Raw genomic sequence first — 13,815 nt, 5'->3', positions numbered from 1 at the left:
ACAGGTCAGGGTTCCATAGCCGCAGGCAGAACAGTTGAAACTGGAGCAGCAGCATGGCCAGGTGGACTGGGGACAGAAAGGAGTCATCATGCCAGGTAGTCCTGTGGCATGGTCCTAGGGCTCAGGTCCTCCGAGAGATATTATCTCTGACTCAATCACTCACTAAGTCAGTCACTCTCTCTCCCTTCCTACCCCCCTTCTCGCTCAGTCAAATTCATATACAAATTGCTTTATTGGCATGATAAACATTGAGTAAATATTGCAAAGGCTTCAATGTTGCAACTGCACTTGAGTTATACACATTGTAATAAAATAAAATAAAAAGTCATAACTAATCACTCTCTTTCTTTCTCAGGCTACAGATGAAGACTCTCCCCCTAACAACTTCCTGACCTACACCATCACATCAGCATCTGTATTCCGTAGTTACTTCAGAATTATCATGGTGGAGGGCTACGCAGGTCAGCATACACACAAATAAACACACACACATGCACATACATATTGAAATGATGCTTCTTTTGAGTAACCTCAACCTTTGAGTAAGGCTTAACATAATACACATTCATTGTGATTTTTGGCAATTGACATTATTAGCAATTTTTACACTAAGTACTGTACATATTTTGTATGTAGGCCTAACTAGAATACAAAGTTGCTGTGTTATGTCATGCTCCTGCTGTAAACCCTGCTGGCTCTACAGTCCTTAGCATCACACACGTCCTCAGCACTCTTCTCTCGCCAAGCTCTCCCTCTCTCGTCTCTCCTACCCTCTCCTCTCCTCAGTGATCAGTGTGAACAGCCCACTGGACTACGAGATGGTCCCTGAAGGACTGATCTACCTGACTGTGATGGCCAAAGATGGGGGGAACCCAGCCCTCAACAGCAGTGTCTCTGTCACCGTGGAGCTGTTTGTCAGTACATCACCCCCCTTTATGCTTTCTAATAGTTTCATCCAAAACTCATGTACCAGGATTGGGTTCAATTCGAATGGAAGTTAGTCAATTCAGGAACTTACTTGAATTTATAATTTGAAAATGGAAACTTTAGATATAAATAATTTCTCAATTTTAAACTCTGTGGGATGGGTGTCCCTAAACGGGACGGTTGTTGCTAACGTGCGCTAATGTGACTAGAATGACATTGTACACAACAGCCAACTTTCCAGTACATAGACATGTCTTATATGGGCAGAAAGGTTAAGTTATTGTTAATCTAACTGCAGTGTCCAATCAACAGTAGCTATTGCAGTGAAAAAAAATGTCATGCTACTGCTTGAGGAGAGTGCACAACTACAAAAAAAAATATCACAGCAACTGGTTTGATATATTCACCTCTGAAGGTAAATAATGTACTTACATTCAGTAATCTTGCTCTGATTTGTCAACTTGAGGGTCCCAGGGTAAAACTACGTTGTCTCACGATGGTCTAAACCCAGCTCACGTTCCCTATTAGTGGGTGAACAATCCACCACTTGGTGAATTCTGCTTCACAATGATAGGCAGAGCCGACATAGATCTATTTTTATGTTCAAATGTAGGAACTTGGATCTACAGTTTGACCCCTCTGCTGTCTCTGGCTCCACACCCACAATCTAACTTACACCTAGACTCATTTCTGAAAGTATGGCCTTCATCTTGCATTTAAAAAAAAACAACATGTTTTTTGGTTTGTATTATCTTTTACCAGATCTAATGTGTTATATTCTCCTACATAAATTTCACCTTTCCACAAACTTCAAAGTGTTTCCTCTCAAATGGTATCAAGAATGTGCTTATCATTGCTTCAGGTCCTGAGCTACCGGCAGTTAGATTTGGGTATGATGTTTTAGGTGAAAATGGAAAAAAAGGGTACGATCCTTAAAAGGTTTAACATTCTCTGTACATCCTTACATAGAGAAACATGTCCATTTATAAAGCGTGTTTGATCCAGAAAAAACAGCTTACAAAAACGCAACGTCACTACAAAATATTTCAAAAGTTGCCTATAAACTTTGCCAAAATATTTCAAACTACTTTTGTAATACAACGTTAGGTATTTTTAAACGTTAATAATCGATCAAATTGTAGACAGGGCAATCTGTATTCAATACAGGAAAGAAAACAAACCAGCGCTGCTTTTCACGTCTTGTGCAACTCACAAAAGTGTCCCCAGTTCCGAGTTGGCCTACTTCTTCATTGCACAAAGGAATAACCTCAACCAAATTCCAAAGACTGGCGACATCCAGTGTAAGCGGTAGGAACTGAAAATAGGTTCCTATGAAATATCCCATGGCAAAGACAATACAGGGAACAGGGAGGGGGAAAAATGTTTCTGAACAGTTAGTCCTCGGGGTTTTGACTGCTACAAAAGTTTTGTTTATACTCACAGACATGATTCAAACAGTTTTAGAAACTTCAGAGTGTTTTCTATCCAAACCCATGAATAATATGCGTATCTTATAATCTTGGCATGAGTAGCAGGAAGTTGAAATTGGGCACGCTATTTATCCAAAAGTGATTTTCTTTTCATTTTTGGATAAATAGCGCGCCCAATTGCCAAACTATAGTTTTGGCAAGACGGCTAGGACATCTACTTTGTGCATGACACAAGTAATTTTTCCAACAATTGTTTACAGACAGATTATTTCATTTATAATTCACTGTATCACAATATTAGTGGGTCAGAAGATTACATACACCAAGACATCAGTCAGGAAGTTAAAGCTTGGTTGCAAATGGGTCTTCCAAATGACCAATAACCTCAAGCATACTTCCAAAGTTGTGGCAAAATGGCTTAAGGACAACAAAGTCAAGGTATTGGAGTGGCCGTCACAAAGCCCTGACCTCAATCCTATATAAAAAAAATTAGGCAGAACTTTAAAAGCATGTGCGAACAAGGAGGTCTGTTACACCAGCTCTGTCAGGAGGAATGGGCCAAAATTCACCCAACGTATTGTGGGAAGCTTGTGGAAGGCTGTTAAACAATTTAAAGAAAACGCTACTAAATACTAATTGAGTGTATGTAAACTTCTGACCCACTGGGAATGTGATGAAAGAAATAAAAACTGAAATTAATCATTTTCTCTCCTATTATTCTGACATTTCACATTCTTAAAATAAAGTGGTGATCCTAACTGACCTAAAACAGGGATTTTTTACGAGGATTAAATGTCAGGAATTGTGAAAAACTGAGTTAAAATGTATTTGGCTAAGGTGTATGTAAACTTCCGACTTCAACTGTACCTACACACTAACACACACACACACACACACAGATACACACACTGTAAACTGGATGTCTAAAACCCTGCTGGTACGATATGTTGGTAATCAGAACCATAATAATGAAACAGAGAAATGTCACAGCCTTAATATCCACTGTTGGACAAACTTACTATTCCATTATTATCCCTACAGACCCCAGAAAACGGGATACAAATATATCAACAACATTACTACTCCCACACAATACATTTACACTTAAAGAAACATAAGAAACTTAAAGAAACATGTGTTTATTCATTGTTTATTTTTTTTATTTTTTCATTTTACCTTTATTTTACTAGGCAAGTCAGTTAAGAACAAATTGAGTAAGTAAGTCTATTTACTGTACATGTGATTGTGAAGACTTAGTCTATTTTCTTTGCTCACATTCTCACCTTAGGATGAAAATGACAACCCACCAAAGTTCAGCAAGCCATCCTACATTGCCAAGATCCATGAGGACATCATTGCAGGTGCGTTGTAGTCATAGAAATAGAACAACTTTATTACATAAATAATTGTATGTATCTCCAGTTGGAGTCGACGACAGCTGGGTTGTGTCTAAAAACCTTACTAGCTGTCAAAAAACCCTGCTTCCTCCATCCTCCAATGCACTTTGGGAGAAAGGCCTGGAGTGGAGGAAACAAGGACAGAGGAAGCAAGGATTTGACAGCTAGTCATGTTTTCAGACACAGCCCTGGTGTTACAATGAGGTCAATGGCTGAGACTGGGTGACTATAAATTCCCTCTGTTCAATTCAAAAAGCTTTGACATAGATCATTACAATTGCCTTTTAAAATAATAATACAGTAATTCAATGACCAAGTCACAACCTATCACTTCTTACCCTTTACCTTGATTTTCTTAAACATTAGCTCTTTCAATTATATTCCTTTCTTTGCTTTGTGTCCGTTTTTTATTTGTCCATTTTTTAAATGTATTTTTCTTTTTCTTAACTTGTCTTATCTTTTTGTGTAGATTTGTATAGTATTTTTAAGTGCTTAGCGAGACAGTGCAGTTAAATGACTATCGCTATACAGAGCAGAATAGCCGATAATGCTTATTCATTCTCATGAATGTATTCAGTGGACTCTTTCATCCCAGACAATAGATTTGTTTCCAATCGCTGGAGGAAATTAGATATTTGACTACCCCCTCGTCCGTCAAAGCTTCTGCGGAGCTTGGCAAATAGTTCAGACACACACACACACACTCACACGCACGCACGCACGCACGCACGCACACGCACACACACACACACACACACACACACACACACACACACACACACACACACACATATATATACACTGGAGGGCTGATTTGAAAGCAAAGTGGGGCTGGTGGACTGTGAGGCTGGATCATGGGGCTAATTTAGCTAGCTAACACCAGGCCTCTGGACTCAGCCTCTGCCAGGCTCTCATCCCCTTCCCTGGGTATTATTGACCATGGCTCTGCCAGGCTTGGACCACAATGCCAAACAAGCTGATAATCCCCTAATCTATAAACCCACTCACTGCCACTATCCTTCAGTGGAAAGGGGGGATAGAAAGTTCAGTTTTTATAATTATAATTATTCTTCTCTCTCCACTGGCTGTCTGTGTTCTGTTGTTCTTTTTCTGTGTTTCTCTCTTTCTCACTACTCTGTCTCCCTCTCTCACTTTCACTCTGAATTACCACCCCTTTCTCTCCCGCTTTCTCACTGAGATCCCCCTTTCTTGTTCCCCCTTCTCTCTTTCACTCCTCATATCCCTTAACTTCTCTCCCCATCCTCCTTGATATCCCTTCTTCTCTCTTCCCCTCTCTTTTGCTCACTCCTCATCCGTCTCTCTTCCTCAGGGGCGACAGTTGTGTTTGTGAATGCCACTGATCTGGATGCATCCCGAGAGTTTGGACAGGCCTCCCTCATTTACTCCCTACAGGGCTCCTCCCAGTTCCGCCTCAACACTCGCTCAGGTGTGTGTGCAGTGGCGGACTTAACATTTAGGCAACTAAGGCAATTGCCTGGGGCCTCAAATCATCAGAGGGCCTCGTGATTGAATTTTTCTGGGAAGTCGGGGTGTCAAATTACTGGCTATTAGAATCGTAGAATACACAAGGAAGGTTGCAATTTAAAAGTGTTGTGGTGCAGTCATTGACTGTCACTCAATTAGTCATGTCAGCTAACATTTTATAGAGTGCTAGATGAGTTAGTCTAGCCAGCTACCCTAAACCTTGAAGTAATCACGGCTGAATTACCGTCCGGGCACAAACGGCACCTCCAGCGGACCCCCTCTCGCCGTTTGGGGTCCTGACCTGCATTCCAAATCTCGCTTAGGGCCTCCAAAAGGCTCTGGGACGGGATCTCAGAGTGGCCTCTGCCTGGGGCTTCCAAATCACTATGTCTGGCCCTATGTGTGTGGGTGTCTGTGTGTGTGTGTTTGAGTGTGCGGACCTGCATGTGTATGAGCATGCGTAAATGCAAGAAAGCGAGTGTGTTTTTGTACATGCTTGTGTAGTGTCAGATGTGTGTTTGACCTATATATTACTGTGTGTGTGTTTCAGGAGAGATCACCACTACAGCCTTACTGGACAGAGAGCTGAAGTCGGAGTATATCCTTATTGTCAGAGCAGTGGATGGAGGGGTGGGGCCACTGCAAAAAACTGGCATTGCCACGGTAACCCATCGTCATTTTCATGCCTCTTCATGTTTCTTATTGTTCTCAAGCATTTAGATCAGACCTGGGCAATTATTTTCTTCGGAGGGCCACATTAGAATATATTTTTGTCATCGCGGGCCATAATCATATTACAGGATTATACATCATGTGTATGACCATGTTGACACATATATCTACTGTAAAACACATCCAGATATGCTACTTATTTTACTTGTTTTACATGCACAGAAATAAACCACATCCATGTTCTCCTTTTGGTAGGTAGTTTCATTATTAAACATGCAATGAACTACACAGAGGGAAATGTACAATGTACACTGTGCATTTGCACCACGGACAGTGTTAACGGGTATGCACAAAAACACAAGAACGAGAGAGAGCGCTCAACACTACATTTGAACTACTCAATCAGTGTGAGGAGTGAAGCATCTGATGGGCATTGACTAGAGCAGTGAAGTCAAGTATAGTTTCTGACGTCGCTATGCGCAGGATTGCTGAGAGGTGAGTCAGATGATCTGTGCCTTGACTATTTCATCACTTAAAATGTCTGTTCACATACATAGGTTGACCCAAACAGTACACGCATCTTCTGAACATGACTCCTAATCTTTGTAAAGTTGTGTTCATCGAGAGATGCATAGAACCTCGTCAGTGATATTGTTTTGAATAGTTCTCCAATCACTCCATCAGACTGAAGATCAATGAGCTCAAGTTGCAGGTCAGTGGGAGCGTTATCCACATTGAAGGTAAAAGGAGAAGAAACCCAAAGCATGTCATTTTCCAACACTTTGAAAACCTCAAACCGACGAGATAACTCACAGCTCAAAGCACGCAGCAGCGATGTATACTCCTCCCGCTGGTCATCTGATAGGGAACAGACTCGTAGTGTCGGAAGGTGGGTAAGATTGTTGGCTTCTACTTGGTGGGTCAGGAGGAGTAATTTTCCCTTGAAGGCTTTGACAAGGCTGTACATCTGATGTGCAAAAAGGCCCTTCCCTTGTAGTTTGGAATTCAGTTCATTCATGAGGGCCATGATGTCCACAGTGAAGGCAAAATAAACCAACCATTCTTTATCTTGCAGTTGAGGGAAATCCACATATTTTTCTTTCATTTTCAAAAACTCAGCAATCTCTGACTTCAGGACCCACACCCTTTTAAGCACCTTCCCCAAACGCAGCCATCTCACGTTTGAGTGGTAGGGGAATTCTGCATGACCTGACTCTGTCTCTTCCAACAGTTAGATAACCTGCCTGTGGTTTAAAGAGTTTGCTCTTATGAAGTTTGCCACTTTAGTGACCGTATCCACAACATTGCTCATTTTCAGAACACATTTTCAGAGCACCTCCTGATGAATAATGCAATGCAGGAAAATCATTTTCTGATTTGGGTTCACCTCAGCTACTTGATCTTGTATCCTTTTCAAAAGGCCAACGTTTTTTCCTTTCAAGTTTGGGCACCCATCGGTGATCACACTGGATAACTTTTCAAAACTCAGTCCCAGCTTTGTCACACACGTATTAACCTCCTCCAATAAATATTTCCCTTGTCACGCCCTGGCCTTAGTTATCTTTGTTTTTTTTAATTATTTTGGTTAGGCCAGGGTGTGACATGGGTGATGTATGGTTTTTGTCTCATCTAGGGTGTTGGCATGTCTAGGGGTTTTGTAAGTTTATGGGGCTGTTTCCTGTCTAGGTAATTGTATGTCTATGGTTGCCTAGATTGGTTCTCAATTAGAGTTAGCTGTCTATCGTTTTCTCTGATTGGGAACCATATTTAGGCAGCCATATTCTTTGGGTATTTGGTGGGTGATTGTTTCCTGTGTCAGTGTTTGTGCCACACGGGACTGTTTCGTTTCCAGTTTACTTTATTATTTTGTATTTGTGTTCATGTTTAGTTTTTCTTATTAAAAACCATGGACATCTACCACGCTGCGTATTGGTCCGATCCTTGTTTCACCTCTTCAGAGGAAGAGGAGGAAATCTGCCATGACAGAATCACCCACCACAACAGGACCAAGCGGCGTGGTGACAGGCAGCGGCAGCAAGAGCAGCGCAATCAGAACTTCTGGACTTGGGAGGAGATCCTAGACGGGAAAGGACCCTGGGCACAGCCAGGAGAATATCGCCTCCCCAAAGAAGAGCTGGAGGCAGCGAAGCGGAGAGGCGCTGGTTTGAGGAGGCAGCACGGCGGCGCGGATGGAAGCCCGAGAGTCAGCCCCAAAAATATATTGGGGGGGAACACAGGAAGTGTGGCGAAGCCAGGTAGGAGACCTGCGCCAACTTCTTGTGCTTACCGGAGGGCAAGAGAGACCGGGCAGGCACCATGTTATGCTGTGGGGAGCACCGTGTCCCCAGTGCGGGTGCATAGCCCGGTGCGGTACATACCAGCTCCTCGTATCGGCCGGGCTAGAGTGGGCATCGAGCCAAGTGCTATGAAGCCGGCTCTATGCATCTGGTCTCCAGTGCATCTCCTTGTGCCGGCGTACATGGCACCAGCCTTACGCATGGTGTCCCCGGTTCGCCTGCACAGCCCAGTGCGGGCTATTCCACCTCACCGCACTGGCAGGGCGACTGGGAGCGACCACCAGGTGAGGTTGGGCAGGTTCGGTGCTCAAGAGCTCCAGTGCGCTTGCACGGTCCGGTCTATCCAGTGCCACCTCCACGCACCAGCCCTCCGGTGGCAGCTCCCCGCACCAGGCTTCCTGTGCGTGTACAGAGCCCAGTACTCCCTGTTCCTCCTCCCCGCACTCGCCCTGAGGTGCGTGTCCTCGGCCCAGTACCACCAGCACCGGTACCAGGCCTACAGTACGCCTCGTCTGTCCAGAGCTGCTAGAGTCTCCCACCTGTCCAGAGCTGCTAGAGTCTCCCGCCTGTCCAGAGCTGCTAGAGTCTCCCGCCTGTCCAGAGCTGCTAGAGTCTCCCGCCTGTCCAGAGCTGCTAGAGTCTCCCGCCTGTCCAGAGCTGCTAGAGTCTCCCGCCTGTCCAGAGCTGCTAGAGTCTCCCGCCTGTCCAGAGCTGCCACGATCCGCCAGGATCCGCCAGAGCTGCCAGTCAGCCAGGATCCGCCAGAGCCGCCAGTCAGCCAGGATCCGCCAAAGCCGTCAGCCAGTCCGGAGCTGCCCTTCAGTCCGGAGCTGCCCTTCAGTCCGGAGCTGCCCCTTCAGTCCGGAGCGTATTGGTCCGATCCTTGTTTCACCTCTTCAGAGGAAGAGGAGGAAATCTGCCGTGACATCCCTGTGGTTGTGCTCTTCATTGACTGCACTGAAGCAAGCTCCTATGTAATTTCAAAATCTGGGGTTGCGCCTCGTAAGAATAACAACAACTGCACGTGGATCAGCTCTCATCCCAGGGCCAAGGAGAAAGAGGTGAAATCCTTTACCTTGTCTTTCAACTGTTGTTCCATATGCCGTGTCACTGTTCGTCTTGACAGGGAAACATTTTCAAACCTCTCTTTCTTGTCGGGGCCTAGTATTCCTGCAGAGTCAATTAAATGTTCCCCGCATCCAGTGCAGGCGGGAGGGATTGTTAATTGCGCTACCGAACTGCCCCTAATCAAAACGAAACAAAACGGCCTAAACCCAGCCGTCAGAAAACACAGAAAATTTAACTTTTTTTTTTTTTTTTTTCAGTGTGTCAATCACTCTCGAGTCATCTGGGACCCACGAGCTAAGCCCAAGGGACTACTAGGGGGGCACTTGAACATTCGTAGTGTCATTCCAAAAAGTGATCAAATTCAACATCTACTCACAGACTCCAACCTTGACTCTCTCTCTGCCTCTCAGAGACATGGCTCCATAAACACTCTCCATATGCTGCTTTGATTGTGCCTGGCTACAATGTTTTCAGGAGAGACAGGATTGAAGGAAGAGGAGGGGGTGTGATGATTTACATTAAAGAACATATCCGATGTGAACAAATTGAGTGGTCATGTGATAATGAACTAGAATGTATCGGCCTGAACGTTACACTGTCTCCCCAAATGTCTTTTACCCTCATTGGAATGTATAGGCCACCTTCCACCAAAAGTGTGTTTTTTGATCAGTTTAATACCATGCTTAGGGAATGTGATTTTGGGAAAGAGGTCATCTTAATGGGAGATTTTAACATTAATTATGAAGACAAGTGTTGTAGGAAAACCCTCAAACGGATCACTAATACCTTTGACCTTACACAGCTAGTTAAAGGGCCAACCAGGGTGACTTGTTGCTCTAAAACACAGATTGATTTGGTGTTCAGTAATAAACCATGTTGAGAAATAAGGTGAAAGAAATCAGACAGGCCAAGGCAAACTTTTTTAATTAACATAATTGGTGAAGCAAAGGGAAATTCTAAATTGATATTGGAGAATCTAAAAACGTTAACAGGGAAAGACCATAGTAACACTGCAAAAAGACTAGAAATCATGGTGAATAACAATCTAACACAGGATGCAGTCGAAATAGCAATAGCCTTCAATTCCTACTTTATTGACTCTGTCAGGGCACTGACACAGAACCCCTCCACCAGTTTCTTGGGCTCAGTGCTAGTGAATGACACTCAACCTGTCTTCATCATAAGGGAGGTATCTGAGTCAAAGGTGAACAAGGTGATTAGCTCACTAAAGAACTCTAAAGCCAAAGATGTGTTTGGGATGGACTCTACCTTTCTTAAAAACTACAAAGAGTCACTCATTGGCCCCATTACTAAGGTCACCAACACATCTATTGGTCTCGGTGTGTTTCCAAGGGTATGGAAGTCGGCCATAATAACGGCCATCTTTAAATCAGGCGACCCTGCTGACGTGAGTAACTACAGGCCCATTAGTATACTACCTGTGGTGTCAAAGGTTGTTGAAAAGTGTGTAGCAGAACAACTGATTGCCCACCTCAACAACAGCCCCTTCACATTACATTCCATGCAGTTTGGCTTCAGAGCGAAACACTCCACAGAAACGGCCAACTGCTTTCTTCTGGAAAATGTGAAGTCCAAGATGGACAAAGGGGGTGCTGTTGGGGCTGTGTTTCTGGACCTAAGGAAGGCTTTTGATACTGTTAACCATGAGATTCTCATCACAAAATTGTCAAAGTTCAACTTTTCCCCCGATGCCTTGAGATGGATGAAATCATACCTTGAAGGCAGAACTCAGTGTGTCAGAGTGAGCAATGAGCTGTCGCCCTATCGTAGCTATGATGTGGGCGTGCCCCAAGGGTCAATACTGGGGCCCCTCCTGTTCAGCCTGTACATTAATGATCTGCCTTCTGTCTGTACTGGGTCTGAAGTTCAAATGTATGCAGATGATACAGTGATATATGTGCATGCAAAGAGCAAACAACAAGCTGCACAAGAACTCACTACTGTAATGGTCCAGGTTACAAAGTGGCTCAGTGACTCGTGTTTGCATCTCAATGTGAAAAAAACTGTTTGCATGTTCTTCACAAAGAGGGCAACAGATGCTACTGAGCCAGATGTCTATGTGTCAGGGGAGAAGCTCCAGGTGGTATCCGATTTTAAGTACCTTGGCATCATACTTGAGTCCAACCTCTCTTTTAAAAAGCATGTGAAAAAGGTAATTCAAATAACTAAATTCAACCTAGCTAATTTCCGATTTATACGAAATTGTTTGACTACAGAGGTAGCAAAACTGTACTTCAACTCTATGATACTCCCACACTTAACATACTGCTTGACTAGTTGGGCCCAAGCTTGCTGTACAACATTAAAACCTATTCAGTCTGTCTACAAACAGGCTCTCAGAGTGCTTGATAGGAAGCCCAATAGCCATCATCATTGTCACATCCTTAGAAAGCATAAGCTCTTGAGTTGGGAAAATCTTGTGCAATACACAGACGCATGTCTTGTATTCAAGATCCTTAATGGCCTGGCTCTCCCTCCACTCAATATTTTTGTTAAACAGAAAACCCAGACATATGGCAGCAGATCCACAAGGTCTGCCATGAGAGGTGACTGTATAGTTCCCCTAAGGAAAAGCACCTTTAGTAGATCTGCATTCTCTGTGAGAGCTTCCCATGTCTGGAATACACTGCCATCAGACACACAACTGCACCACATATCACACTTTCACAAAATGCTTGAAGACATGGCTAAAGGTCAATCAGATTTGTGAACATGGTCCCTAGCTGTGTGTTGCCGCTTTCCATGTTGTCTGTTGTCCGTAGCTTGTGAGGTGTGGAAACACTTTGTTGCTTTTATGAATTTTGTCTTGCTGCTTTTTGCTCTATGTTGCTCTGTCTGTATGCTACGTCTTGCTTGTCCTATGTTGCTATGTCTTGCTTGTTCTATGTTGCTATTGTCTATATTGTAATTGTTTTTAATAACCTGCCCAGGGACTGCGGTTGAAAATTAGCCGGCTGGCTAAAACCGGCAATTTTACTGAAACGTTGATTAATGTGCACTGTCCCTGTAAAAATAAAAATAAACTCAACTCAACTCATTATTCAATGAATTCGCCCCCTCAGCTAATGGCTTGCTATTATGTTTAGCAATTTTGTGGGACAGTACATAGCTAGTTCTCGCAATTCTGTAATTTGCTTAATGCAGTTTTGTGAAAGGTCCTTGCTGCTATTGCAACTGAGAAATCAACACCTTCGATGCACTCTGCTTCGAAGACATATTCCTATATTTCTCTGCATGCTTCGTCTGTGTCAGGACAAGTGGTTGTCTCTCAAGACAGTGACGCTCTCTTTGCACACTAAGCACACAGCGTTTCCTGATACCACAATAAATAAATATTGCTGGAAATATTGCTGGAACACCCTACGTTCAATGTCTACTTTCCTTTTCATTGAAATCTTTGAAAAACACATTTTTTAGCAATTTCTAGCGAGCGACTATTTGTAACTGTGATGTGTGTGTCAGCCTGTCAGTCACTGTCTGTCCTCGTGCAGTTGTTATTTATACGTGTCTTCAAAATAAATCTCCCACAAGCGGTGGGAGTTAAATCGTTACACAAAGGCGAGTATTCATTGGAATTTTTAATTTGAATAACAAATGTGGGTTTTTTTTCAAAACTTTACTATCGCAAATTATTTATGTGATCTGAGCATGATTCCGTGGGCCGTATTGAATCAGGTCGCGGGCCGCATAGGCCTGATTTTGCCTAGGCCTGATTTAGATGCTTCTTTTCACTTTCTCTCCCTCTTCTATCTCTATGCCTTAAACTGAAATCAGAACATTCATCAACCCTTTCTTCTCCTCCCTCCAGGTGAACATCACCGTCCTGGACATCAACGACAATGCCCCTATGTGGCGAGATGAGCCCTACCATGCCAACGTGGTGGAGATGAGCCCCATGGACACTGACGTAATCTCTGTGAGTTCAGCCTTCCTTGACCTTTGATGCCCTGACCCCCAAAGATATGCTTTGGCTTGTAGACAAGACAGACAGATCACTGACTTTTTTGTGGATATTATTTTTCCTGTTCTGACTTGCCTAGTTAAATAAAGGTTAAATAATTGTTTGTTTTTTTATTAAATAAAAACGAAACTGAAAGGGACTAGGAACTTTAAATGCATTTGAATGCTTCTCCCTTAGATCAGATATGACTTTGGAGTATTCCGGTGGAAATAAATTAACTGTGCTGTACAATGTGTAGCCTGAGGAAACTTACTAAATGGATTACAGTTCAGGGATTTAGAGACACTTCTACAGGTAAGGCGAATTCTGCTGACAGACAAAGACTTAATTTCAGCATATTTAGACCTAACCCACTGTACAATACATTATATATATATATATACAATACATTTCCCACAGTGCAAATCAACTCAGAGGGGCTCTATTTTAACAAACCTGACACAATGGTAAATCACTGGCGGTAGCGCTATAGGTCAGAGGGTGTATCAGAAATATTTTTGCTATTTTCACTGCAGGAATTATGAGCACAATAGCTGTCGGTGGCAAAGGGGCTTGGT

The 13,815-nt window shown here is 43.3% G+C and overlaps 1 protein-coding gene across 1 annotated transcript in view; it reads left to right on the top strand.

Annotated features, from left to right (window-relative positions):
• Window positions 1-13,815, top strand: part of cdh23 (cadherin-related 23) — a 688,999-nt gene that overhangs the window by 459,588 nt on the left and 215,596 nt on the right. The window contains exons 16-21 of the mRNA XM_064931960.1: window positions 356-461; window positions 787-914; window positions 3,646-3,718; window positions 5,085-5,201; window positions 5,790-5,902; window positions 13,106-13,213. Coding sequence (XP_064788032.1) covers window positions 356-461; window positions 787-914; window positions 3,646-3,718; window positions 5,085-5,201; window positions 5,790-5,902; window positions 13,106-13,213 — 645 coding nt within the window. The remainder of the gene's footprint in view (window positions 1-355; window positions 462-786; window positions 915-3,645; window positions 3,719-5,084; window positions 5,202-5,789; window positions 5,903-13,105; window positions 13,214-13,815) is intronic.

The sequence above is a fragment of the Oncorhynchus masou genome, chromosome 23, assembly GCF_036934945.1.
Source record: "Oncorhynchus masou masou isolate Uvic2021 chromosome 23, UVic_Omas_1.1, whole genome shotgun sequence".
In the NCBI taxonomy this organism is placed as follows: domain Eukaryota; kingdom Metazoa; phylum Chordata; class Actinopteri; order Salmoniformes; family Salmonidae; genus Oncorhynchus; species Oncorhynchus masou.
The sequence above is the reverse complement of the archived record's forward strand: the minus strand, read 5'-3'. Positions and strand labels throughout refer to the sequence as shown.